Source organism: Pomacea canaliculata, linkage group LG7 (genome assembly GCF_003073045.1).
Source record: "Pomacea canaliculata isolate SZHN2017 linkage group LG7, ASM307304v1, whole genome shotgun sequence".
Taxonomy (NCBI): Eukaryota; Metazoa; Mollusca; class Gastropoda; order Architaenioglossa; family Ampullariidae; genus Pomacea; species Pomacea canaliculata.
The window spans coordinates 14,670,269-14,698,032 of record NC_037596.1 but is presented as its reverse complement, the minus strand read 5'-3'; the positions used below and the strand labels follow the sequence as shown (position 1 = coordinate 14,698,032).

At 37.0% G+C, this 27,764-nt stretch overlaps 3 protein-coding genes across 5 annotated transcripts in view; 2 read left to right on the top strand and 1 right to left on the bottom strand.

Moving 5' to 3' along the window:
* The window catches only part of LOC112569661 (mammalian ependymin-related protein 1-like), a 43,670-nt gene extending 26,101 nt beyond the window's left edge, over positions 1-17,569 (top strand). The window contains exons 1-7 of one of the 2 annotated variants that reach the window (XM_025247527.1): positions 9,414-9,570; positions 10,361-10,529; positions 10,729-10,851; positions 15,035-15,122; positions 15,630-15,797; positions 16,582-16,694; positions 17,198-17,569. In XM_025247527.1, the coding sequence (XP_025103312.1) occupies positions 10,377-10,529; positions 10,729-10,851; positions 15,035-15,122; positions 15,630-15,797; positions 16,582-16,694; positions 17,198-17,254 (702 nt within the window). In that variant the 5' untranslated portion in view covers positions 9,414-9,570; positions 10,361-10,376 and the 3' untranslated portion in view covers positions 17,255-17,569. Of the gene's footprint in view, positions 1-9,413; positions 9,571-10,360; positions 10,530-10,728; positions 10,852-15,034; positions 15,123-15,629; positions 15,798-16,581; positions 16,695-17,197 lie in introns of those variants that run through there. The other variant, XM_025247529.1, reaches the window with a different exon arrangement.
* LOC112569658 (piggyBac transposable element-derived protein 4-like) lies at positions 2,225-7,765 on the bottom strand. Its single transcript, XM_025247518.1, has 2 exons — positions 6,148-7,765; positions 2,225-4,084 (listed from the first exon to the last, which is right to left on the bottom strand). Exons 1-2 carry the CDS (start codon positions 7,111-7,113, stop codon positions 3,050-3,052), a joined length of 2,001 nt encoding a protein of 666 aa, XP_025103303.1. The 5' UTR covers positions 7,114-7,765; the 3' UTR covers positions 2,225-3,049.
* Positions 17,570-19,895: 2,326 nt separating the features above from the next.
* Positions 19,896-27,764, top strand: part of LOC112569659 (transcription factor A, mitochondrial-like) — a 32,262-nt gene continuing 24,393 nt past the window's right edge. Inside the window, exons 1-7 of one of the 2 annotated variants that reach the window (XM_025247519.1) lie at positions 19,896-20,021; positions 21,302-21,435; positions 21,690-21,760; positions 22,062-22,211; positions 23,658-23,753; positions 24,104-24,160; positions 24,828-25,863. In XM_025247519.1, coding sequence (XP_025103304.1) covers positions 19,948-20,021; positions 21,302-21,435; positions 21,690-21,760; positions 22,062-22,211; positions 23,658-23,753; positions 24,104-24,160; positions 24,828-25,076 — 831 coding nt within the window. In that variant the 5' untranslated portion in view covers positions 19,896-19,947 and the 3' untranslated portion in view covers positions 25,077-25,863. Of the gene's footprint in view, positions 20,022-21,301; positions 21,436-21,689; positions 21,761-22,061; positions 22,212-23,657; positions 23,754-24,103; positions 24,161-24,827; positions 25,864-27,764 lie in introns of those variants that run through there. The other variant, XM_025247521.1, reaches the window with a different exon arrangement.

Below are 27,764 nucleotides of genomic sequence, written 5' to 3'. Positions count from 1 at the left end.
TTTGTCAAACACAGTCCTTCAAGATACCTTGGGTGATTTACGATGCAGTGGCCAGAGTAAGAACATAAAGAAATGGACTTGTTGTCCTGTGCAGGACAAGCTCACTCACTCAACGACGGCCCTCTCAATTGCCATGTCTATCCATGAGCTTCCCTCAGCGACTGGTATATTAAGGAGCAAACGACTAACTGAAGATTGAGAAAAATGTCTTTTCCTTTAAATCAAGAGAACACATATTTATGTGTTAAATCTTTCTGTGTAAATATGAGGAAGAAAGCATCCAGAAACGATTCCCTTATGATGATAAGCACCTCGATTTTTTTCTGTGTGCAGAGGGTACCATAATTATCACGGGATTTGTTGACATTCAGCCTGGCATATCAGATCCCTCTGTCTTTGATGTGCCTCCAGAGTGTAAAGGTGCAAAGCCTCAGTATTCACACAAGGTAATGACGGCAATGATTCAGGCAAGGTTGGGGAAGAGGATTACTTGGGAAGATAACACAGGGGTGGGGGAGTTGGGTTAATCCAAAATTTTCATTCTTATGATGCTTGTTTTGGATTTTTTTTTTTTTTTTTTTAATAGTCTTAAAATAAAAGGTTCGATCCACTTTAGAATGGCTCAGATTAGGTGAATGTGTAGATGGAAGCATGGAAGTGCAATTAGATTAACTGGCTTGTTCATCGTCCATTAGCTTAATGGCTGTTAAAAATGAACAGAAACAGAGGCGTGATAGTACTTGTTGGGATTTAATTCCTTTTTTGGTTGGTTAGTTTGGGTGATTATTCCTAATGATCACTGTCATCATATTTTCTGTTTCATTTCAGATGTTTCCAGAGGCTTTAGCATCTTTTTCCAGCAGTTTCTTCAACCTGTAACACCTGAAGGATTTGTTGCAGCCAGGCTTCAGAAACATTTGTCTTGGATCATCATTCTGTTAGGCTCATTAATTAATGTCAGTAGACAAAATGTTTTTCCTAATTTTCTGACAGTGATATGGTAGTCTTTTTTTAAATCTGCACCTAGTTATATTAATTTTTATTTATTAGGGTTTTTGTTTGTTTTAATTGTTGTTGTTTTGTTGTTTTTTTAAAATCACGACTTGACAGGAAGCTCTAAGGGAAATAATTCATATAACTCTATCTTGAAGGGCTATAACTATGTCTAAAGTTCTCTCATACTTGTGATTTGAAATCGATATATTGATCTTAAAGAAATTCTGCCAACATCATATGTCATTTAAGGATTCAGAAATGAAGTAATTGCCAATATTATCAGGTTGAATAACATGGCTGTCCCTAAAACAACAAAAACAATTTTTTATAAAGGTATGGGCACTTGACCTGGCTACATGTTGGCTAAGACATAGCAGACTTAACTTTCTTGGCTATGTACTTAAATGTTCAGAAAATTGTGGCGGTTCTAGCATCTGATTTTCATTAATCATGAAGAAACAATTGTAGTTAAAATACAATGCTTTAGGCACGAATTAATATCTCTGGACTGCTGGCAGACGATTTTTTTTCCTGTTAACTACAAAAATGAGGCTAGTGTATACAAAGCTTCCAGTTTAGCCACATTCATTGTTCAGGCTCGCCTAACAGCGGAGAACTTCGCAAGAGGCTAAGCGTTGGTCTCGGTTGGTCTACCAATACATGTCTGTACTATAAGTGATTGTGAAGATAAGCGAACAAGGCGTGTTACTTACTATGCGAGGAATGCACACTCAAAATTAATTTTTAACTGATGCACATTACGAAACAAAAGAAGAATAATGCTGTTCACCATAGAATTATATACTATGAGGCAAGAAATCTGTTTGTATATATCCTGCTCATACTCAAAATATGTATAGAAGTACTTGTATTATTTTCATAAAATTGTAAATTTTTTTTCCTTTTCAGTCATTTAATTTAGCTGCATTTTCCATTAAATATTTTTAGACATGGCAAAATTGTTTTCTCTACTTTATTACCTGTCATTTTTGTACTTAAAAGTTTTATATATAGCTAGTAATCTCATATATATATATAGTTAGTAATCCCATATATATAGCTAGTATAACTATACTTTAAGGCACAAGCCAAGAGCAGAAATTTGTCTTTGGCCCTCACAAGAACACTTAGAAATAAAGACACGTCACATGGTTATACATACATATAAACACTCGCACATACTCATTTCCCCGACACAGATACAAAACAAAATAATACAACATAATCCTATGACCTCTTATTGAGAAATACCATTAATTCAGAATATTCTATATTGATAATTCTTGTCTAAAATAGTTATTACATTTTGATATTTGTACAATGCGTGATTTAATAAACATTTGATTTAATCTTGTGTGTCTAAAATTTATCTTCAGTACAGCGAGGAAACAATGTTTTTAAGTGCTAAAGGCTAGATATGTTGATAATATCATTGCGACAATGTAAGACAGCATGGGTATATTAAGGTATTCTAGTCCATCACCTTTAACTGGAAATTGATAGAAAAGAACACTGAAAAAAATGTCAGTTTCAGTGGCATTTACTCTTCTCTATCTCACTGTCACACAAATGAACACATTCTTCAGTGATGCTTGTACATGAATGGATGAACCTTTTCTCTCTTTCTTCACACACAAGACATTATTTTAAGTGTGTAAGTAAACCTACCATCCACACGTAAATGAAACCTATGCAAAGTATTATAAAAAACAGTAAAGTATGTAACCAATAAAAATAGCCACCTGGAAACCCCCCAGGTAACCTACTGGTCCCAAGCCCAGATGAAAGAGGAGGGTTGGGCGTAGGGCTAACAACCCCACTATGTAAAAAGACCTCTGCTACAGAAACCACAAATACAACATGAAGTTGCAGCACTATACTTTACTGGAGGTGGTTAAGAATAAGAAGACGTAACAAAAGTGAAAAACCATACATAAATACATCATACATCATCTTTACCTTTCTCGCCCTCTCTTTCATGCACGCACACACACAGTTCTTGAAGCCTCAAGTCATGAAGTTTTTCTACCCTTTGTTTCTTCCACTCTGCATTCTATTTCTTTGCAATATCTTTCTCAGTATGGTAAATTTCCATACAAGGGTAAGGACAAAGTGGTTTTTTGCACTGCCTGCACTGAAATTTTGTGCGCTTAACCATGTTTGTATGGCACTTTGTGTTCACACCTTCAGCATTTGCTTTTGCTGAGCACACAACACAGATTCTGTTCGGACAAGGTTCAATGAAATGTCTCTCAGTCCGGTGAGGGTGGTCTCTGTCAGTAGAGGTTGCAGTTTCTGTGATGTTGCCACCATTTTCCTGACCTGGAAGGTTAGCAAGGTCTTCTCCTACAGACAGTATGAAGTCCTCTAAGCACATCGCTGGTTCTCCAATCTGTTTTTGTACCTTAGTGTACAGGATGTGAGCTTGTGTCACAGCGAGAGTAAGAAGATAAAAGGTGAGCTTTTTCCACCACTTGATGCTTTTGTGCCGCAGAGGAGTGTAAGAATTTAAGTTGATGGAACCAGACATGTTCTTGGCATAATCAACAATTACTGTTGGCTTTTTATGTTCTCCAGCTGCGGTCTTTACAGCCACCATCTGGGGTCGATGAAATGTGGTGATTACTGATACTTTTGACTTATCGTTCCAGTTTAATAGTACAGCATTTTTAAAGCGTCTAAACTGAACTTCCCCTGTGCGAATGAATCCTTCCATAAAGTGTTTGGGGAGGCCCCTTTCATTTGGTTTTACTATACCAACTAGACCTGTGTTTTTTGAAGCCAGGCTTTGTGCCACTTTCAGGCTGCAGCAATGTTCATCAGCATAGAGACAGTACCCTAACGATGTTAGAGGTTGCACCAAACGATATACTATATCAGAGGGTTTGTTGCTGATCCCAGAACGATAACAAAAAACTTCAAAGTTGTATACATAGCCTGATTCACTTTCACACAATTCATATAACTGGATGCCCTGCTTCACAAACTTCTCTTTCAAGTGCACGTCAAAATCAACCCTGTCCTTCCAGGAACACAATACCTTTTCAACACGAATCTGTTGTTTGGGAATGTACACAGACTTGAACAGCTGAAAAATGAATAGCCATTAAATCAGATTATAATCCTTCCATGTAAAATTTCATTACAGGTAATCAGGAACAATAATGAGAAAGGAAACACATTATCAACTGTAAGTAATTATTAAGAAAATGAATGTAATAGAAAAGTAACAAAACAAATACAAATATCAAAGGGGGAGGGGGGTAGGCTGCAGAAGAATGGGGACTTAGAGACCTATATTGATCAGCTTAGTGCAGAGTATTTCTGTGTTATGATAGTGATAGCCAAATATATAACCTGGAAAACTTGATTTGCAATAGCCATCATAGAAGTTATGGTTGATTTACATAAATTTCTCAAAAAAGTGTATGTATGTATATAAAATTAAAAGGTCAATGATACCAATTAGCCCTCTTTTAATAAACCTACATAAAGATTGTTTAAAACATGCTTTGGTATCAGCTCACTGACATATCCTGTAACAGATCTAACAAATGTTTTAAATAAAACCACCAATAGGTTTTATCATTAATTATAATTACATGATGATATAATTTTAACTCTAACACCTATATGGTCTGCAAAATAATGATTCAAAGACACATGTAAACATAAAGCTTACAGGAGATAGTCTAACATAAGTACAGTAACTACAATACTCTATTCCACAGCTGGAACCATTTTACATTGGACCTCAATTAGCCAATCTTTAATTAACCCTATCATTAATTATCCAGTCTTCAATTAACCATGCATTAGGTTTTTCAGGATTCCTGCTGCCCTTTTCCCTCCTACAAAAAAATAAAATAAGTAAAAAAGACTACTCCATATTGCCATGGTCCAAAGGGACCTTTAGCAACATACATGTACTGCAGTACTAATCCAGAAAGCCAAATAGGAATTTAGAATATGGGTTTACTACTACTGGAAAACTCAACCATTTACTAATTTGACCAGGTGGATTTGACCATGACCTTTAGTTGATTCGGCCACAGCTGCAGTTGATTTGACCACAGCCCGCAATCAATTTGACCACTTGCTTCTTCCAGTTCAACCATCATGAACTAAAAGTTACTGTTCAGTATAATGATATATTCATTGTTCATTGTATGTAAATAAAATGAAATGACACTTTTTCTTTACAAATTATTTATGTGTTATACATATTTATATTGACTTGGATCACTTTCTCTCTCTTATATGCACACAGAGCAAATGCACAAGCATCAAGCAAGGACTAAATTCACTTATTTCAATGGCCCTTCTATCCTCCTAGCTTCTAAACAAAGTGTATAAAGAGATAATATGTCTGCAGCTAGAGAGCACTTGAATAATTATAGAGGCCTTGTGTACAAGATTTAGAGAGACAAACGGCCATCAGTCATCAGAGAGTTGTCAAGCAAAAACACCAGCATTGACAGGTGTGAGTGTTGGCTAGAGCAGAGTCAAAAAGCCGAACCTACCGAGAGAGAAATAGTCTACCCTCCCTCCCAACCTCCCTGTTTTAAATAAACGTATAAAATGTTAAAAGTGTGCAAACACTGATTTATATTGACTTGAGCCTTCTCTCTCTCACACACACACCTATGAAATTAGTGAATTTTGTCTATCTCAAAAATGATGATTTAGTCAAATTGACTATAGGCAGGGGTTGAATAAACTATGGGATGCAGTAAAACCAACAACGGAATTTTGAATTGGACTTTAGGATGTGGTCAAATTAACTGATGGCTAAACTGGCAAATGGTCAAATCATATGGTTCCCTGGTTTTCTTAAATGATGGGGGGGGTTGGGTTTTTTTTTTAGAATTTGCTTAAGACAGAGGTGAAAGGGTTGAAGGCAGCACCTGTTCGATTTTTTTTTTCAAGAAAACTTTTTAAAGTCAAACAAAAGAACTTCAGCGTAAAGTACCTACAGAACCATCTGCATTTTAAAAAGTAAATATTTCAGTTATCCATAATTTGTTAATGTCAGGAGTTGGTTTGGTCATTACGAGGTTCTACTGTACTGGACATCTACATTTTTCACAAACAAATAAAATAACTATAATTACCAAGACAAGACATATTGTACATGAACATAAAACTTACATGACTGAGATGGTCGATTAGAGGCCTGACTTTGTACAGAGAGTCATAATCTGGATGTTCCCTTGGCACAGATTTACAGTTGTCGTTCAAGTGAAAGAAGGCTAAGATTTGTCTAAACCGACTGTTAGTCATTAATTTTGACACAAATGAAATCTGAAACATGGGTCGGGTCGACCAGTAATCGTCAACTCTTGGTTTTCTCACAATGCTCATGTGCAGCAAAATAGCAAGGAAATGGCTTATTTCCTGTACAGTCACAACCTTCCAGGTGTTGACATTTGATAGCCTTGACATTGCTGTACTTCCTTCTCTCTCAGTATCCAGCATTTGTTTCGCGTACCTGTTAGTCTCATTCGTGATCAGTTCCAGAAGTTCCTGATCGATAAAAAGTTTGTAAAAGTCTACAGGCCTGCAGGCGTCCCAAGAAGGAAGGTAAAGCGGGCCTTGCATTCCTGGGGTGGCACTGAAGGTTAATGCGGGTGGGAAATCCTCTAGATTTTTGCACCAGTCAGACTTGTAATCACCAAATGCTTCATGTGGAACATCTTCTGCGGCGGCGATATCGATTTCCATCTCGTCATCATCAGTATCATTTACTGCTACATCTCTTCTACCATTATTTTCGTTATCTATGGGAATCGGAGAAGCCTCCCTGAAATTCTCGTTCTCATTGCTGCACACTGGGTCATTAGGATTATCATCATACACATCGTCTTGCCGATCATCATCAAGTACATCGTCGAGACGATCGTTATTATCGAAATCATCATTGTGCACATCTTCTTGCTCGTGACGATTATCATCAACATCGATTCGACTTTCATCACTTTCGGATGTGATATCCCTTTCTTCTTCATCCACTGGTGCTCCAATGTCAAATTCATCGTCTGAGTATGTATCGTGGAAGAATTCTGCCACCTGTCTTGGAAATGTAGGAGCTGCATGCGCTTGATGTTTGGAAAACATCTTTTTTTCAAAACTGGGGATCTTTCCCGCACACCTAGGTAAAGGGAAGCCACTCCATAGTTGAGAAGAACATACTTCCGCTTCCTGCTGTCTGCTATTTTGCTGCCCAGCGATGCGGAGAATTTCAGTCTCTTCCCCATAACCTCTTACATTATTCTTACACAATTACTATTGTAGCGGGAGCGCTTTTTTAATCAGCGTGTACCGCTGAGAGTGCTTGTTCCCTCCACCCCTCTTGGTCCCGCTGGAAAGCGGCTCACGTCACTCAACCATTCCCTCTAAGTAAAACCATACTTAGTACAAGAAAAATACCTATTTGCCACAAGGTGCTTTGGTCCAGCTGGAAAGCGGCTCACGTCACTCAAATAACCCTCTTTCTACACCCCAGAGGTTCCACACTAGTGAGGTTTTAGTAGCTTGTCACGGCACGGGTGGCTTAACAACTCAGCCAGACAAATGTGCGTTCTTTCAAAACACAACAAAACGATTGCCTGAGGCTGCCCAAATCTTCTTCATTTCATTGTCGAGTGGCTCAGGACTTTACAGACTACAACACAAATACGCGTTAATAAAAACTCGCCTCAACACCTCGTTTTAAGGCGACAAACATCTAACTAGAGATGCAATGTTTACATCCTGCATGGGCACTTCCCCGATCAGTCACAACGTGAAGTAAGAATAAAACCTTAATTTTTATTTTTTTCCAAATGGTATACAGATTAGAGTTGACCAGGGCTTAAAGGCAGGCTTATTTTAAAAGCATCAATAGCAACAGCATCCATCGTCGTCGTCATCATCATCGTCATGGAGATTATTTAACGCGAAAACATGCAGTCTCACTGAGCTTTAAAATAATTATTTAATAAGTACTCATTTTAGATTTTTCAAAATTGTAAAGAAGTATGATCAGATTTTGTTTTTGTGTGTGTGTGCCAGACGTCCTCAGCGTAAAATGTACTTCTTTGACTTGAAGACCAGGGAGTGCTTGGTACAAAAAGTGTAAAAAGGGTAAAAATCTTCAAGGGCAGGAATATGTGTTACCGTGTTACCTTATTATTTGTAGAGACACTGCATGACAGCATGGTACATTTATATTTGAGAAATTCTGTCAAGCAGAAATATTTTTATCTGATCAAATGATAAACCAGTGGCGCACGATTTTCAGTTCAGTTTGTTGTCCTAAACTAGATAGCACACACACACACATATATATGACAATTTTTCTTTGAATTCAGCTCTACATTTTCTCTCAAGTATATAGTCAGACATTTTGAAACTGTTTGCTGCCTAAAGGTCCGTGTCATTACTTGACATTTTCATACTTTAATTCTTTTTCCTTGTCGAAGAAAAATCATTCAGATATTATAAACTTAAAATATATTGATATTTCTTTCGTTCTGAGATAGGTACTTTTTGATATTTGTAATATTGCTGTTATCTAATTAAAAGTACGATTTTTTCGTAATTAAAAGTTTAAGCTAATCAAATGCTGCTAATGAAGCACTTCTTATCTATATGTCTGAAATCTATTACTTATTGCGTGTACGTGAGAAAGAGAGAGAGGGAAACATCACATGATGTTGTAAACAATTCTTTAATTGTGACTCGTATCTGTATTATCACGGATGCAGTTTCCATCCTCCTTACAAGAGCACTGACCTCGACGGATAAAGGTTAGCGCTGATCGAGAAGGAAGAAAATCACAAGGCTATCTCAAAGTCATGAGAATATAAAAGATGACACACAAAAGGAACTGAATATCTCATATGACTTTGCACTAAAGAGTTTGTCCTGCTGTTCGTTCAATTTACTTAATGTCCTTGGTTTAAATGACTTGGATTCTATACCATTGTTCGCTATTATTTCCTTTGTTGCTGTTAAACACAGATCCTCCTCGTCCCCACCCCTACTACACCATTGACTTCAGTCGATCAAGAGTGTTCAGATTTGCGTATAAACATAATAATCTCTTTTCTGCGTGAGGGAGAGTTTTTTTTCCCAAATTTGTGCCTCGATCTCTCTTAATGTTCAAGGTGAAGATGCAAGCTTCTGATCGATGTTCTTCAGACTTCCCAAATGTGAATGTAGAAGAAGGACACAAACGCACGCACGCGCGCGCACACACACACCAGAAAGTTTATCTGTACTCTGTTCTAGTAGCCTATTCATCACAGTTCGATAGTTTGAACGAGACCTTTCCAATGTTGAATGTGCGTGCGTGCGTGCGTGCGTGCGTGCGTGCGTTAAAATATTGTATGACCGGAAAATCCCAGATTTGGGACTTGATTTGGAGGTCGGATGTAGCATCAAGGTGCCTCACCATCAATTGTTCAAATCGCTAGGTTGCTGTCAGTAGCTATAAAAGTGTAGATTGTTAGTTCCTACAGTAGTTTCGATCCTGTTCTCTTCGTGCTGTTAGGCAGCGCTGCTGTGTCTTGGCTGAGAACAATCTGAAAGGTGGGCAGTCCTCTCTTCTCTCTTTCTCTCGTCACTCTCTCACTTATGCTCAACTAGCTGAGTATTTATCTGTCCTTGTGCCACAACATGCGTATGTAGTCAACATACTAGTAGTCACATTTTTAAATCAAGAAAATCGTGCGATGTCACTCGATGCAAAGCAAATATTTGTAATCCCTCTTCTATCATTTTTGTCTTAGAATCACTGAGACAATTTAAGATTCTCCTTAGCTGAATTATAATATTGAATGAGATATGATAACTGACATTGTTAACACACGACTGTGTAATAAATAATATTACTATGGTCATCATAGTACACTCCATATATTATTGGATGCATTGCCGGTGTTTCTTAATAACTATAAATGAGTTATATCCGACTATATAATGACTCATCAATTAATTGAACGATTTATACATGCTTTATATTTTTTAGTTTACATCGGTATCGGCGATTTCGACACATCTGTACTTGCTATTGTACTGTACAAAGCTTTAAAACATATATATATAATAGAAGAGTGAGACTCGTTTCTAGGTGCACCAAAGCCTGCTAAGCTGTTTGTTTATTATTTATGCAAGAAGCCCTGTTCTAAGTTGAAACTAAGAGTTATGTATAAGCAAAAAAAAATACGGGGTTTAAGTAGACAGAGTAAATTAGAAGGTCATTAAATGACAGGCTGTAGAATCTTATAATTCCTCCAATTACGAGTCATGATCGAGTTTTGCAAAACCAAATGACATATAAATCTGTCTTCTTTTTTTTTTTTCCTTTTCTTCATTTCAGAAATTCTTTTTTTACAATGATTCTACAAATGGATGGTGTTGTACATTTTGGTATAATACTTGTAGTAGTTCTGGGACTTACTGCAGGCAAGACTCAAAACTGCTGTTTCCCTGACCAGTGGCAAGGTCTTCTGAGTTCTATCGCAGAAGCACAAGGGAATCTAGAACAAGTATTGAACTTTATATTCATAGAACCTAATGGTAGTCATATATAGTGCCTAATATATCTGTATTAAATTGTAACTAAATGTTCCGTTTTCATAGTGCTATGTTTAAAGTGTTTTACTAAATGTACACCTATTGTTTACACGTACACATGTTTTTCAATGATAACTTTTCGTCTGTGGTTTCCGTTTTGTTGCTAAACAGGCAGTCAGTTACTTATCTTATGACTATACTAACCGACGTTGGGCTTCTTTCACGAATCTCACCGACTCAACAGGATCACAGGTTTACTCCTATGAAACTCTTGTGCTGTACAGTGGACCAAATGTAAGTGATCAAAGACACAAGATTTCATATACTTGTTTCATACTTGCTCCAAAAAACCATTAACAGATCAGCAGAGTTCTGACTCTGCATTTCTTAAAGATAAATGTGTTGCTTGGGACTCAGTACAACCACGGACATGCATAGGTGGATTGCTGTCGGACGAAGCCAACACTTACAGCCTTTTGCAAAGTTCTCTGCTGTTAGTCTCCGCGGGCCTATATAAGCAATGAATATGAGTAAAAACCGGAAACTTTGCATACACCAGCCTCTTTTTAGTAGTTATGTCATTACTTTCTCCAAGTGGCATAGGCTGTGTTGCGTGGTGGTGTGGTTATTTCAGAGTGCGCCTTGCGGCCCACCACCTCCGACTTCAGCACTCGTGGACCACTCTTTGTCTGGTCTCTACCCTTCGACCTGTCCGACTTGGGTGACCCTGCTAGGAGCTGATGCTCCTGTCGGCATAGGGTCATCGAGACACGCAAGCCCCCGACCGCGGCAAGGTGGTGATCCAACAGGGGGTAGTTATATATATACAGTGATACCTCGGTTCTCGAACATAATTCGTTCCGGGAGGACGGTCGAGAACCAAATTGTTCGAGAACCGAAGCAATGAAACCCAAAGGAAATAATGGAAACTGGATTAATTCGTTCCAAGCCCCAGAAAATGCCTATTTACTGGCCTAATTTGTATATAATATGTAGAAAAACATGAGTCTCAACAAGAAATAAGAAATAAAAGTGTATTTATTAAAACAAAACAAAAAACAAAACAAAAATGTACTGTACAGTACAGTAAATGGTGTTTCATTTACTGTACCTGTACCAAACTTTATGGCAGGAGGGAATAACAGTGGCGTAGGAAGATGTTCGGCGTTGGGGGGGCAAACTCCCTGCTGACAGTGAACGGCGTTCGCACTCGCACGGTGATGACCGTCTCCTCTCTACGTTCCCCTACCTTTCTTCTGTTCTTTGCTCTTTGTGAGGAATTACGTCTCAAATATTGGGTGGGCAAAAGGATATTCCTGCCCCTCCTGTATTTTCCTTGGAGGGGCGGCTGCCCCCGCTGCCCCCCTGGTTCCTACGCCACTGAATAAATGTGGAGGGAGGAGGGAAGGGGGATGGTTATTGTCACTGATGACGCAAGCAAGGCGCGCTGGGCAGAATGAACGCCATTCGGCTCAACTCGGCTCATCTCGGACGTTCGGATGTTCGAGTTCCAAATATTTGTTCGAATTCCAAGACAAAATTTTCTCGAATTTCCTGGTCGAATACCGATTTGGTCGAAAGTCAAGGCGTTCGAGAACCGAGGTATCACCAGAGAGCTTAGATGTAGAGAGGGTGCACTCCTTCTTTATCCTTACTTGTTAAGAAAAGTAGTGACGGAGTTGCGTCCCTTCGAAAAAAGATGCTACGCCGCAGTTGCTACTATCAACCACTACTAAACAAAGTCGGCGCTAGCAGTGTTTATCTTTGGAGTAAATGTCTAGGTGTTTGCGATATCAAATGACCTTTATCTAAGAACAGATTTTTGTGTCTTTTATTCATGGGAATTGCTTAGATGAGGGTAGTTTGGGAGATTTTAATACATGTATGACAGCTGACTATATTTAAAAAGGATAGCTTTTATAAATTCAAACAGCACATCCATGAGCACAAATTTGCATTTATTTAAAATCCAAAAAAATCTAATTTATGAGAATTTATTAATATGAGAAAAGCAGTTAAAATAGAATTACACATGAATATAAACAAGCCACATTCAGAATACTTGCTCACATACTGAGACATATAGATTTCTGTTTACATACAAGCATGGGCAATAAATTCTCACACAAATCATAATAATCATAATTAATAACAAATCATAATACTACTATTAATAATAATGTATATATTTATATACATTCATATCCCTTGTTGTAAGAACATTGGCTGACAATTTAAAGATAACAGCTATGCTTACTATGAAATATACAGCAAGCAGATACTCAAAAGGGATCATTCACACATGTACTTTGAATAAAGATTTATAACATTTTCTTTCACACTTTTCTATAATAATTTTAAATTACTTAAGCTTAAAAGCTACAAATGATGTAACTTCAACATTTTTTTATTTCTTTTTGCTCCTTTTTCAAAAAAGGACACAGAGCTATCTTTCAAAGAAAAATGAAGGCGAACATTGATAAATAGATTAATCACCCTTCCTTTCAGATCACATGCACCAAGTGGACAACAGAGGTCAATGCTTTTTAGCTCTTCCCACAGAAGTCGAATCAACTGAGATTTAACTTTTTTCCCAGGAAGTAACTGGTCAATATTTTTACAACATGTACACTCTAATATCTTGACTGTCTCACTCAGAATTTTTGTTTTTTTGGTGGTGGTTGTATGGAGAAAATAGTTAGAGGGTCACTACAGTTATCATCAAAATTATTGAAAGTGATATTTACTTTATCAATAATGTCTTTGTCATTTAAACAATCACTGTCATGGTCATAGTCATTCTCATCAATATCTTCATTACATATCATTATGTCCTGCTGTTTGTCAGTGGTCACAGATGTCAGAGTCAATAAAGAGCTGTCATTGTCATTCTGGCAATTAGTTCCACTACTGTGATGAAACAGGTTCTCAATCATGATCTGACGGAAGAATAATCTAAACTGTTCTGCAGTGGGATTATGTAGATGCTCCTGAAAGCAAGAAAAAAAAGTCTTCTAAGCAGTCTTGATTCAGTTTTTCTGTAAGAAGTAATGAAATACCATGATTTGTCTGAAGCTCATCAAAAAGCTCAAGCAGAGCCTGCACAGTCATCTTCCACCCTGTCAGACAAGGTAGTGCATTGGATGAGGGTGTTTCAACAGTGTGCAACCATTGCAAAGTGTCACAGAGAAACTCTTTATGCCCAGATGCAAGCTATGATCATCATTAGCCTTATGTGCCAGTTAGAGTGATCTCTCATGATAAATGTTAATTAAAAAATAAAATATGACAGAAAGAAAGGCCCATGATGGTAAAATGTGGCTTAGTAATATATATTGGAATATATCATTATCTAATAATCATAAGTTATCAACCTTGCATGGTGGATTTGGAATGGAGAAAATTGTGGGGACTGCATTCCAGACAAGACTTTTTTGGGGGTTTGACAGTTGTACTTACTTTCCTCGAAATGATCCGAGCAAAGACAGTATCCTTTTCCATATACATCAGATGGTGTAAGATGGTCAAAATCTTTCCTTCTCGTAAAGTTCATCCATATTTTGCACCTGTTGTAATGATTTTTTCAATATATTAATAACAAATCTTTTTATAACACCTCACCCCAGTGACGAATGCCTTAAATGAAAATACTATAACAAATTTAAATAGGTTTCTAATCAGATAAGTGAGAATTCATCACACAGTTTCACAGTATAATCAGTAAAGTCGTTTTAATAATCATAGAAATCGAGCAAACGCGTTGTAGTAGACTGCTCTCAACTACAGTACACTTATGGATCGTAATTTGAGAATAAATTTGTAGCTTACCTCTCTTCGTCCTTTGGGAAATTGTGGAAACGTTTTTCTTTTGAGGTTGATTTAAATCTGGCGTTCTGACAGTTAATTGCAGAACAATTTGCCCACCTTGCCTCAGACGATCGCCTTGTGCCGTGTTGTTTCGTAGCATCTCATTACGAAAGATAACTCTAACCGACGAGTTTTCCCGCGGTCACGAGTGAACCCTCTCTACATCTAAGCTCTCTGGTATCACTGTATATAAATATCGTCTTCTAGCAGCCTAGAATACAAGTTCGTTCTACAACATACATTTGTCTTTTCTGCAAAAATAGAACTTGACATCTCTTCGGATTTCTCCTTCAAGAAACACTTACCAGCATTAAAATTAAAAGCTTATTAATTTCTTACTGGTTTTAATGACGTTGTGTACTCGTTTGTATCTATAGTCTTTTACAATCAATTTTTAACATTGTTAGAAGTGATTTTTTTTTAAGTACACTTGGGGTGTAATGCAACCATTCCGAGTTTTCTCCATAAGATTTATATTTCTTCACAACATTTGACTTGCCTCTAATCCTAAAAGCTGATCTTGTTAAACTTCAATAAACTCTTGTGGCTGACATGTTTCTTTATGCCTCAAAGTCTAACCTCCTTACTGTGGTTTCTCTCCTGCTTGCAGAGTGGTATGCTGTACAATTTTGACTTGAAGACCAGGGAGTGCTCGGTACAAAAAATGTCCGGTCCTTTTACGAAAATGTGTATTCCAGGTAGACTATCACAATCAGAAGTAAACAGATTCTGAAGTAACAATTAAAAACAGTACTAATGCAAGCATTCACTTCAACAAAAACAAAGTTTATAAGACTAAAAAATCCCAAAACACCCTTGAAAAGAACAGCAATAAGCAATGTCATTGCTCCAGCAAGGGAAAATTTTGGAGAGAACAATGCTATTTATCCTGTCAAGTACAGTTAGTTTCATATCTACAGGTTTTATTTTGACTGTTATTCCATATCGTCAACAGCTTACATGTGTTCGTTCGTAGTACACTTTCTACTAGTCCTATCATTCCTGTAATTGATAAGCATTTAAAGCATACTCCTTGTGTACATCTGCTGTTGTTACTGTCATTAGAGTTTGCTGATAGTTGTTGCCTTTTACAGCGATGTGAAATATTAATGCTTAATGTCTGTTAATGTCAAACTTACACACACCATTCTATCCATTCACCTAATCTCCTAGATATTTTCACAGATATAAGGATTTGTGTGCAGACATTGCTCAGAAAGTTGGTGATTTGACCTTAGGAGCTGCAACTGAGTCTCTCCCAGTCACTGTATATTCTATAACGGGGCAAAACGGAACCTATCAATCCTTCACCACAGTCACACGCCAACTGTGCCTTCCTGTTTCAGAAGTGAACACTGAAGATTTTGAAGGAGGTGAGTGTTATATAAGAAGAAATGTATTTTAAAGCAGCCATTTTTTTCATAAAAGTGTACAAAAATACTAAAATCAGTGTAGTCATCAAACGCCTTATGTTTTGTTGTCTTAAAGAGCTGATAAAATAACAAATGTAATTTTTTTCTAATTTCAGACACTAGTGCGTTAAAAAAGCCCAGTTATTTAAAACAATAGTGAAAGGCTATAAAAAATAATGAGACTCTTTTGATATTTTTTTCATTTATATACTACACTAGTAATTTTAGAGGCACATCAGGTGCATACACAAACATACTACTCGTATCTTACACCTGTTCTTTTACTCTACGAACAACAAAACATCTATATATATATTCAGTTGTATTATGGTTTGTATACATGTATGTTTGTATTATGGTCGCCCACCCGACAACTCCCCAAAAAAGCCAGTTGAGGTATTAAAGCCCTCACTTATCTTACTCCAGTACATGGGTGGTGCCGTGTTCATCTCGCTCCACAGCTTAGGGAAGAACTGTCCAGTACACAAAAATCAAATAATTACCGCATGTGCCTTGGCATTTTTTTACACTGATACTCTAACCATTAAGCTATCCACTCCTACTAGCTTAGACACCAGGAAGTGTTGGATGACAAAAAGTATACATTACATTTTATTTTTAAATGCACATTTGTGATTTGAAGTATTTCATAGAATATACAAAAACTAAGGAGTCTAGACAGGATGATCAGTAGCTTAGTTTATGCAGTTGTTTTGGGGTTGGGGGTGTTGTTCTATGTGTGCAGATGTTTACATGACAGTATCTGGATTTGCTGACATTCAACTAGGCATAACGCAGCCATCTGTCTTTGATGTGCCTCCAGAGTGTAAAGGTGCAAAGCCATTGCATTCAGACAAGGTAATGACAATGATGACTAGTGTGGGGTTGGAGGGGATCAAATTGAACAAAGGAAGGAATCTGCCCAAGTTTATGAAGAAGCATTTCATGTAGTTAACACATTGACCACAGCTATTGACGTGTAATAATGCTTTTGGTCAGTATTTACTTTATGGTCAGAACTATGCAGTAAATAAACCAATTAACACAGTACATATTTGTCTTCTAATTCTTTTGCTAATTATTTTTTAAGCTTGTCCCAATTTTATTTAACAAAAATGATTTGATTTTTTTTTATTGACCTTGATTAGGCGAACGAGTGGAAAGGAAAAAGGCTGGCTTTCAACATTTGGTGTATTTATTTGCATGTTATTCGTACATGCAATGTACCTTTAATGAATAGCTTTGTCAGGAAAATGAACAGAACTATAATGGAATGTTTAAAGGACTGGTTTAATTTTTCCTTTGTGGGGTTTTGTTACTTACTCATATTTAATGGCATTATATTTTCTGTTTCAACTCAGATGTTTCCAGAGTTTTCAGCCAAAGCATCCTTTACCAGACGTTTCTTTTACCTGTAGCCACTGATCAAAGATGTGCTTCTGCAGGTGCCACAAATTATCAGTCAATTAAACATCTGTCAATTATTCAATTATCAGTCGATTAAATATCTGTCAGATTTCATATTGGCAAAAACAATGTTTCTACTAAATCTGTCATTCCAATCTGACTTTATTTCCTTATCTACATCTGTTAATGTTAAACTGTTTTCACTCTTTTATGCAAATTTGATTTTGTGCTTTTAAACGACTTAATTTTCTGCACAAGTATGACTGGTAATAACACGATCTAAGGATGTCAGAAAACTCAAAGGCAATAACTAACATGTCTGTTTAAATAAGGTGACCAGACGTCCCGCTTTAGGCGGGACAGTCCCGCTTTTGACCTCGTGTCCCGCCTGCTCATCGGGCGGGACGCCCAATGTCCCGCTTTCTGGCTTTCTGGCAAGTCCATCAAATGTCCCGGTTGTCTTTAAAAATCACTTTTTTCGGCGTTCTTTGACGGTGACGACACCATCATCGGCACGTGTCCCGCTTTCGCCCCGGAAACGTCTGGTCACCTTAGTTTAAATAAACGTAGTTTCTTTCTTATACTTTTGAGGGAATACAAAGTCTATCTTTGAGAAATTCTGCCATCATGAAAGAAAATGTAGAATATCCAACAAAGAAGTAGTAGGATAAGATTCTATTTCATCTGTTGACCTGGCTCTTTAGAAAAATAGCACAAGATAGTCTATTTGTCCTTGCTAGTCACACAACATGAAACTAGAAAAATTATTATTATAATCCACCCAGTGATCTATGAACAGAACTCATGAAAAAAAGTCCTTTGACTCTGGTATTTTATTTTTTTTTAATTATGGTGAGATACAGTATTTGTAGTAAAATTCAAACTGTGTTGGTGAAGACCAGAGAATGGAGTTGGTTAATAAAGATGCATAACACAGCACAAATCTTAGGACTGCACGGCGAGTCAATTTGTTACTTGCATTTGTCACATAGACGAGAGAAATATAATATGTTGATTACCATAATATTATAACATAGAAGAAGGAAAATGTGCACCACATGTGCAAAATATGTACAAAATGTATTTGCATTATTTTCTAAATAATTAGCTTTTTCTTTACCCATCTAACATAATGGAAGCTTTGTTTTTATGAAGTATATTTACCTTTTCTTTAAGCTCTTTTGAACATTTCGAGACTGTCATCTGATTAGGGCTTCATAACATGTCATTTTCATACTGATATTTCTGGCTAACAGTTTTTATGTTCATTTTATATTTTGACATTTGTAATATGGATATTTTTAATAAACCATTTGATCTAATCACATGCTTCTAAAATTAGTTTTCAGTACTATGAGGAGAGAATGTTCAAAGAGTGCAGTTTTCTAGGTCTTTTTAACTTGAAAGTTCTAAAACAATTTTTTCTTTAATGGACCAGTCTCCTCACACGAAACATGTCTGGAGATAAGCAAACTTTCACTAAGCATCTTAAAACTGTTCCTTGAATCTGAGGAGGTGCATTCTTCTATTGTCACACCTTTCTCCTTATCCATTTCGCAAATAATTTCCATTCTCTCCCAGACAAGCCTGCAATCAATCTTAATCTTTCTTCACCTCTTCGAGCATTTATTCATGCTCATCCATTTTTTAATGCAGGTCCCTAACTTTTAGTGTAATGTAGACTAACAAAGCAATATTCGATCTGCAGGGTGAGCAGTTTACTGAACGGTTAATAAATATGTACCACAACATTTGAGAACATCCTCTAAATTACTATTAATTTCTATCAATAATATGAACGGTAACAATAGCACAACGAACAAACAGTGAAAGCTACGTGTGTTAAGGAACAATAATCGTTTAAGAGCCTGTGGCCTCAACCTTTCTTGAGCAAATGGGTTTTAGGGGAAATTGTTGTAATTATATTTATGAATAGACAACATATGTCTTCACCAGAAATTTTTCTCTTGATTCCTGGAACGGAAAAGAGAAATGCACAAATGCCTGCTCGAAATGAAGTGAGTCAGGAGGTCAGAGGATGAAGAAAGAGCTGAGGATGTAAACATAACACTTGACCTTAGAAGCTGTAACGGAGACTCTCCAGTCACAATTCTACAAAGGGACAAAACACAATTTTTCAACACCTAAGATAACCATCCGTCCCCGTTTCAGGGGTCAGTCCCCCTTTTCGAACAACTGTTTCCACGTAGAAACATGTCCCCGTTTTAAGATTATTCACTGGTTTCAGCTGTGTACCTTATCACCACGATAATTTGAACTCGGCGCGCGTGCGATAAATCACGTGATGAGCTATACTTTCGCTTTGTACTCTACCTGTAGTGTTTAGAGTCCCTTGATTAATTAAAACTCTCATCAAATCTATTTCCGACTGTTTCTATAAACATTCTCAATGCGATTGCAGCTTTTATTCTCGCAGCGTAGGTGACACTTTTAAACTGTGCATTAAAACACTAGTTATTGTGTAAAATATGTTCAGGGAGGTCTCTTAGTTCACCACAAGATAACTCTGTTTAATTTTTGTATATACTTAAATTATGTTTAAGCCTTCAAGGACTCTACTCTGAAACATTCAATACTTTCTTTTAGAAGTGCTTTACTGTTGCTAAATAAAGTTTTGGCCTATTTTTGTTATTTATCATAAAGATAACAACGATTACTCTGTCAAAGCGCGCTCGGTGTTAAAATGGCCGTCGTGTTGCAACGTTGTGGAGCTATTGCTGATGTTTTCGTGAAGCATTTGGCATTAACAACTCTTAGGTATGTTGAATGTGTCATAGCTGATAATTCTAAACTAGTTTTCCGTTTCAGTATTTGATTAATCTCTAGATACTTCATTCGTCACTGGATTAGTGGTAGTAATAATAATAAGCGCGCGCTTGATGATTACGCTCACGAAGGAATATTCTTTCAGTGCATGAGACAAAATCAAGACATGGACAGTAAACGGAGAACGGAAAGATTAGCAGCAATACTGGCAAGCAATTTAAGACAAGCATAAAAGATGCAAACATGCATCAAGTAAAAAACAATAATAAATGACAAGTGAGTTGCGTGACTTAAGAGGAAGGCAAAAAGGCGGACTAGTCAATATACGAAATAAAAAAGACCTAGGGTTGAAAGATGTACTAGCATTAGACGAACTGTCGTTAAGACTATGGTTAGGGAAGCGATCTGTATTTAGTGCACTTTTCAAGGATTCGATGGTAGGTTCAACATGCTTCAAGTTCATTACATATTTTACATCAGGCAAAGATGCAAAGGAGTAAGTGCTATACAGAGAGGATGGCATACAGCATGAACCAATGCCAAGTGAAAGATTTGTTCAGTCGGTTACAACCTTTATAACATTTCTATTTTGCTAGTTTCTGAATGGAGTGTTGTTGAATTTTGAATCCTACCACGGCAGTCTTCTTTTTTGCTTTCTTATGTCAATATTTTTTACATGTATTTTTGCTTTTAGTTCAGATTTTGCTTTAATTGTTAACATTTCTAAGTAAAACTTCTACTTTCTGCATAGAATACAAATGCACAGCTGCATTCAGCATTGCTTTGAAAAGGCTTAGATAAATTTACTGCTGGAGAGGAGGGGGAATAGGTGTTTTATACCGAGTAAGCAAATATGGCTGTATTGTGGCAAGGCAGCCAGTCCTGGAAACAGATGCTACACGCTGAGAAAGAACATTGTGCCCCAGATAAGAGCTGAACCCAGGAGAACCCACTGCATTGGTGACAGGAGCTAACTGTTGTGCTAACTGTCGGACCGCTCTAATGATGGGTAGTTAGGAAGCTTGTGAATAACTTTTTACTTTGCTGTATCTCTGGGTAGTGCTGAAGTACTAATCACCACTCAATGTTTCTGAAGGAACATGGTTGAGAAGACTCTAATTTTGTACTGCATTATGTTACTGTTACAGATAATGATATACTTAACATAATGTGATAAAAGCAAATTATAGATTTGTTTGTATGATTCAGTGCTTAATACCAGGTAGAGTACTTAAAGTGAGTTAACCATTTTAAACATCTTGTGTCCACAGACCAGTTGAAGATGCACGATGCTTGATCAGCATGTCTCGGTCTATCCAATCCCCTGATGCACCCAAGAGGCCACTTCGCCCTTTTGTGAAGTTTATGACTGAAAAAATGTCAGAAATTCGACAAAATAATCCAGGTTTACTATGGGCACATATGTCAACTATTATTTATTTTCATTTTTAAACTTTAGGTATCATTTCAATTCCTTGTTTCCATTACAGTAAGAATTACATCTTTTATGAACAAAACAATAACCTGAGGATATTGCATATTTTTAAGCAATATTAACATTTTTTGTATTACTAGAAATTTGATAATTTTTTATATAAATATTGAGGTATGAGATATAGAACAATTTGCTATAGTTTTCTTTTCCTGCTTTTTATCAAGGTGCCAATGCTCCTAAAATAAGCAAGATTGCAAGTCAGCTGTGGAATGATCTTGGCACAGAAAAGAAAACTGTGAGTTATAAATAGGAACTGGAGGGAACGTATGTTTGAGTAACATGGAATGGCCTCAGTATCTACTTGTTTGAAATCACAAATCTAAACACAGGTAACTGATGTGAACATTGCCTTTCAATTTGTCTACTTATGTCTAGGACAGGATGAAGGAGCCACTTCATCAAAAAACACTCAGATTTTTATAAATTTAATCTTCCAAATTTTATAGCAAGTTACTTTGAAAGAATATAATTTTTAAGTACCTGTACATGCAAGGTGTTACCCCTTTACTGTAGCATATTTTCTTTGGTCTTAACAGGCATACAAGTTACTTGCACAAGAAGAATATTTGGACTACAAACGGAAGTATTTGGTGTTTTTAGATGGACTCAGTGAGCAAGAAAAAGCCCAGCTTCATGATGATAAATCTGCAAAATTGGCATTCCGTAAAAGATTGAGAGACAAAAAAGTTAGTGAAAGATGAGTTTCCCATGGAATCCAAGCGGGATATATTTGGATCAAAAGTCTGTATCTTATAAAATTGTTTGCACCTCAGACAGAGAAATTAGTCAAGCAGCAGAGTTTTGCCACGAGTAAAGTACCCATGAAGAACATTTCCAATTTGTGATCAAAAGTAACGTACAGCTTTTCACAATTTCACATTGAATTAGATCCAGCCAGGAAGGCATTTCAAGTCATCCTAATTCATTGAAAAAGCAGCTTTTTGAACACTGCAAATATGCCTGCCTTTCGAGCATGACAGTTCCCCAAAGAAGAAAGAAACAAAGTAGATGGGTACCCAGAAGTTTGAATGTAGTATTTGATCACATTTATTTAACTCTCATCAAATATCAAATGCAGGTACTTTTTAATGAACTTTTTGGCAGACTTGTCATGTTCACCTGATGAACTTTTCTGATTGTTTAGAGGCTATTTCTATTTTCAGACTCAGAGTTTTGTTCTTGTGGGTGACTTTTACCTATCCTCTTGTTACACGTTTTAAGTCATTTTTAATGGTCTCATCAATAGTTTTTACCATCCTTTTCACAGAATCTCCATTATTGTTTGATTTGTGATCTATCACAGCACAGAGTTTACTTTTTTCTTGTCTTGGTATTTCTGTACAGTGCTGGCATAAAGTAAAACATCAGAATTTTTGTTTTTTCTCTCCCTCTCTTATATCATAATGGATTCATTTGAACAGCTCAATGCTTTACACCCTACACAACCATTCATGTACAGACAAAAAATGCACTAACAGAAATGAGTAATATAATTAAAAGATAAAAATAGATGATAATGTTAATAAACTATATACAACTATGCACAAAGAAACTATGGCATAACTCTTTTTTTAAAAAATCTCTCTTGACGTTCTGGCTGTCTATTCCTGATCCTATGACTCAACTACCCTTAGCACATTTATTACTACTATTCCCTGCTAAGCTATCTGTACTAAGCTGGCACATCTGGTGGCCCCTTTGTCCTGCAGCCTGATAGCAGCAGTGTGCACTTTCAGTAGCACACCTGCGGGTGGTAAAGTGTTTGCTGGGTTCAAATAGAAAACTAGTTTTTTACAATCATATGAAGATCAGCCAGATATGTCTTTCGTTTCAAATTTATATATACGGCACCAGGAACCTTTGAGTTGTTCATTGGTTACATCATATTAAAAGATGCTGAGTTCTTCATCTCAAGATACATTTATGACTTGAGAATAAAATTTGAAGAAATATGTTATCTGAAAAAAAATGTAAATTTGTACAGCAACATTTTTTTATAATAATGATTTAGCTTGAGATTTAAATTATGAAAGATCTGTAATTTAATTATAATCTGTTATCTAATTATAAGAAGATCTGTAAATTATTTTTTTGTACATATTTTCACATATCACATAATCTTTGCACTGCAGGAGTTGCGCGATCTGGGAAAGCCAAAAAGGCCATCAAACCCATACATAGCATTTGTTAGATCATCTCTGCACGAACGGGGTGGCGTACCTCTGAATGTGAGTGGTGAAAAGCAAATAGGATAAGGACCATCTTTTTTAAAAAAAACCCAAAAGTTATGCACTTTAAAAAAAAAATTCTCTCTTTTTGACCATGTTATGCAATGTTCACTTAAAACAGCCTCTGTTGCATTTTGATTTACATACTAAGCAGAAAGTACAATTTATGGTTAAGACTTTAAAATGCTAAGTGTTTATGTATTTACATATTGTTGATGAATTGTGTGTGCATGCAGAATGCTTTTTTATGTACTGATGTATGGTAGTCATTCTGATAAGATCTCGAGAAGACAGCATCTCCAGTATTATATAATTAATATTGTAATCCTAGGGCTTAAATTTTTTTTCAGCAATTTATGAAAGAACTTGCAGACCACTGGCATAATATTCCCAATGAGAAGAAAGAGGTAGTTGAATTTTTATAATTTTCTTTATTCTCATGTTTACATAGTACAGTATGACTTTTGTGGTCTTTTATTCAAACAGCTTCTTGATTTTTTTTTTTTTTTTTTAAATATTTATTTTGATGAAATTTAGAGTAGAGATCTTATGTTTTGATAATTAATAACTTAAGAAGAAAGTAAATATTTTTTGTTTTGTCCTTAGATGAAATGGATACATTTTATGTTATCATTTTAGATAGGGGTTTTGATATTATTCCGTTCACAAGAGCCTCGTGTTTAGTTGTGCACACCCAGTTTTAGATCGTTTAAAAACTTGTGGGATGTAGTTCTGACTACTGCTGAACACACCCCAAAGATGCTTAGCTGTGCAAGAGACAAGCAAAGAAATCTTAGATGTAGCCTATGACTTGATTTTTTTTTTTTTTACAGGCCAGAGGTCAGTTAATATTACCATGCATAATAATTATTGCAGATTATAAAAAAAAAAAAGACTTTAGCCAATTTTGCATTTTGATTGTCATATTTAGGTTGGGCACATAAAAGTAGATAAGAAGTGACTAGTTTTATTTCAGTATTATACTGTTTATGCTAAACAGTAAAAACTGAATGTCCTTCTAAAATGATTGTTAATAAATGTATGTTAAAGAAGTTTGCGCATATTTATTTACAGATATACGAGAAAGATGCCAGGGTAGAAAAAGAAAAGTACAAGAAGGAATTGGAAGAATGGGAGAAGAAAATGATAGACATTGGACGTGAAGATGTTGTTCGCAAATCATCTCTTGCAAAAGCCAAAAGAACTTCTATTTCCAAAGTAGCAAAGAAATCCTCCTCATCAGGCCCAATACAAAAGACGGTCTTGGTATCACCAGCATCCAGAAGGAAAGTCACAAAGAAGTCACACATTTTAGGAGAATAACAGATTTTTGAAATGTTTTGATGCATTTGTTTCATGTAAATGTCCCATTGTTTTCGTGTAGACCTCTTTGACAAATGAGTTTCTTCTTAAATGTTTGCTTTCCAGTGAAGGAATTTTGGTAATTTTACAAGCGCATTGAAATGTGTTTTGCCAAACAACATAAAGCAGAAGACGGAGGGTTTTTTTTTTTTAACAAAATATTTCTTTTTGCCTTTCTTTTTTAAACAGACATCAGCTCTACAAAGAGTTGCGTTTTGGGGTCTTTTTTTCTTTTTTTTTTTTCTTTTTGTAATGAACTGATCAGAGTAGCTTGTCTAAGTGAAAGGTGTCGGCTGGTTGCAGTGTTTCCTCGGAAAGCAATACTTTATTTTTTTTCCCATGTGTTTCTTTGGTTTTATCGGGGAAATGGCAGACGAAAAGATTTTATTAAGCTGGCTAATTTTATATTCCATAAAACTTGAGTGATTCGTTAGTGCCTGTGTGTGCGTGCAGGTGATATGCATGTATTCAAAAAAGGAGAATGTGAACTGGGTCCTTTTATATAATGATTGTAGTGTGTCACTGAAATGTAGAAATGTGTATGAAAAATTTAAAGGACTTTTGACAGCTATTGACATTGAACTTTTTATTGGATGTTATATTGTACAGATATCATATGAGAACTTCTTCCAGCATTATATAAGTAGACGACCCAAGTTTTATTTATGATGAGTAATAAACTGATTAGTTGATTAGGTTGAGTGAAAGCTATGATAAAATAAAAGTATTTACAGTTTTGTGAAGCTTATTGAATTGTGTACTTCACACTTTCCTCTGGATGTAGATGAATAAGATTTGAAGGCAAATTACTATTTTTTACTCCCAAGGAGTGCTGTACATATTAAATTTATTTACTTCCACCCATCCCCTGCTGCAGAAAATTTGGGGACAGGAGCAAGTTCCAGCTGACTGGAAGCTTGGCTACCTCGTAAAGCTACCCAAAAAGATGACCTGACAGAGTGTAGCAATTGGCGTGGTATTATGCTGTTGTCCATTCCCAGCAAGGTGCTGACCAGAATCATCCTGGAGAGACTGATGAATGCCTTAGACAAGAAACTGATGCAAGAACAAGCAGCATCTCGGCAGGGTAAATCATGCACAAACCAAATTGCTACACTACAAAATATTATTGAACAGTCCATCGAATGGCAGTTGCAACTATATATAACTTTTGTGGATTTTGAGAAGGCTTTTCACTCCGTGGTCAGGAAAACCATTGGAAATTGATGCAGCATAACGTATTTCCACCAAAGTTCGTTGCCATCATCCAGTAGCTGTATGAGGACTCGACATGCTAGGTGATCAACAACGGAAAGCTGACTGACCCCTTCGCAGTGAGGACTGGAGTTCAGCAAGGTTGTATGCTCTCACTGACAATCTTCCTGATCGTCATAGACTGGATCATGAGAAGAACAACCTCTAACAGCAACACGGGTGTTCCATGTACCTTCGCCAGGGAACTTGCGGATGATATCAGCCTGTTGTCCCATTAGCAGCAACACACACAAAGCTCATTCGGCTTGCAGAAGAAGCAGCGATGACTGGCCTGACCATCAACATAAAGAAGACATCAAGCAAGAAGCCCCACTACAACTACATGGGGAATATATTACAGAGTCTGACCTTTTCATCCCACCTTTGCAGCATAGTCAGCAAAGATGGAGATGTAAGAAGCCGAATAAACAAAGCCAGGCTTGCATTCCACACCCTGCGACCTATCTGGAACTCCAAGGTTTTTTATCTTTACACACCAAGATACGCATCTTTAACACAAATGTAAAGTCAGTCCTTCTGTGCGGATCTGAGACATGACCAATGCCATCACTAACAAATACAGACTCAACAGATGTCTGCAACAGATCCTCAACATCAGAGAGCCCGAGAAGATCTCAAATATAGACCTGTGGGAGAGGACCAGCCAAACAGCAAGAAGCGGAAGTGGGGCTGGATATGTCATACCTTGCCAAAGCCAGCCGACAATTTAACGAGATTAGCTCTGAGCTGGAACCCACAGGGAAGGCGCAGGGTTGGGAGACCCAGACAGGCATGGAAGAGATCAGTCTACAGAAAGGCGGAGACAGCTGGCATGACAGGCTCCAACTGGAAAGGGACGCCCAGAACCGGGTCCGATGGCGGTGTGTGGTTGCGGCCCTCCCTATACGCCACTGGGGGCGACAAGGATTAAGTAAGAAAAAGAACCCATCTCAATATACCTCACACCCGCCGACCACCCCACACACACACACACGCACACTCGCGCGCGAACAGAGATGTCAATTACATACGTTCGAGACGCTAGCATTCGTTCGGATTGACACGCTTACACAGGTAAATAAGTTCAAAGGCATATATTTATTTACATAATTTAAGCAGACAACTACTATATCTACTCTAACCTACCTAGTCTACTAAAACCTAGCACCTTACTCCCTGGGGTGGGGAGGGCTGTCCGGTGGCGTAACGGTTAACGCCTATCACCAATACACTAAAGGTTGGCTGTCCTGGGTTCAGCTCTCGTCTCGGGCACGCTGTTCTTTCTCTGCAAGTGACACCTGTTTACAGGGCTGGCTGCCTTGCCGTGATATATCCTTAGTTGCTGACTTGGCGTCAAACACCAATTCCCCCCCACACACACACATTAGGGAAAGA

Excerpts from the sequence above, each read along its gene's own strand:
- LOC112569658 (XM_025247518.1), bottom strand. The coding sequence starts at position 7,113 with ATGTTTTCCAAACATCAAGCGCATGCAGCTCCTACATTTCCAAGACAG. Across the intron at positions 4,085-6,147 it reads TAATCGACCATCTCAGTCAT|CTGTTCAAGTCTGTGTACAT; the intron begins GTAAGTTTTATG and ends TTCATTTTTCAG.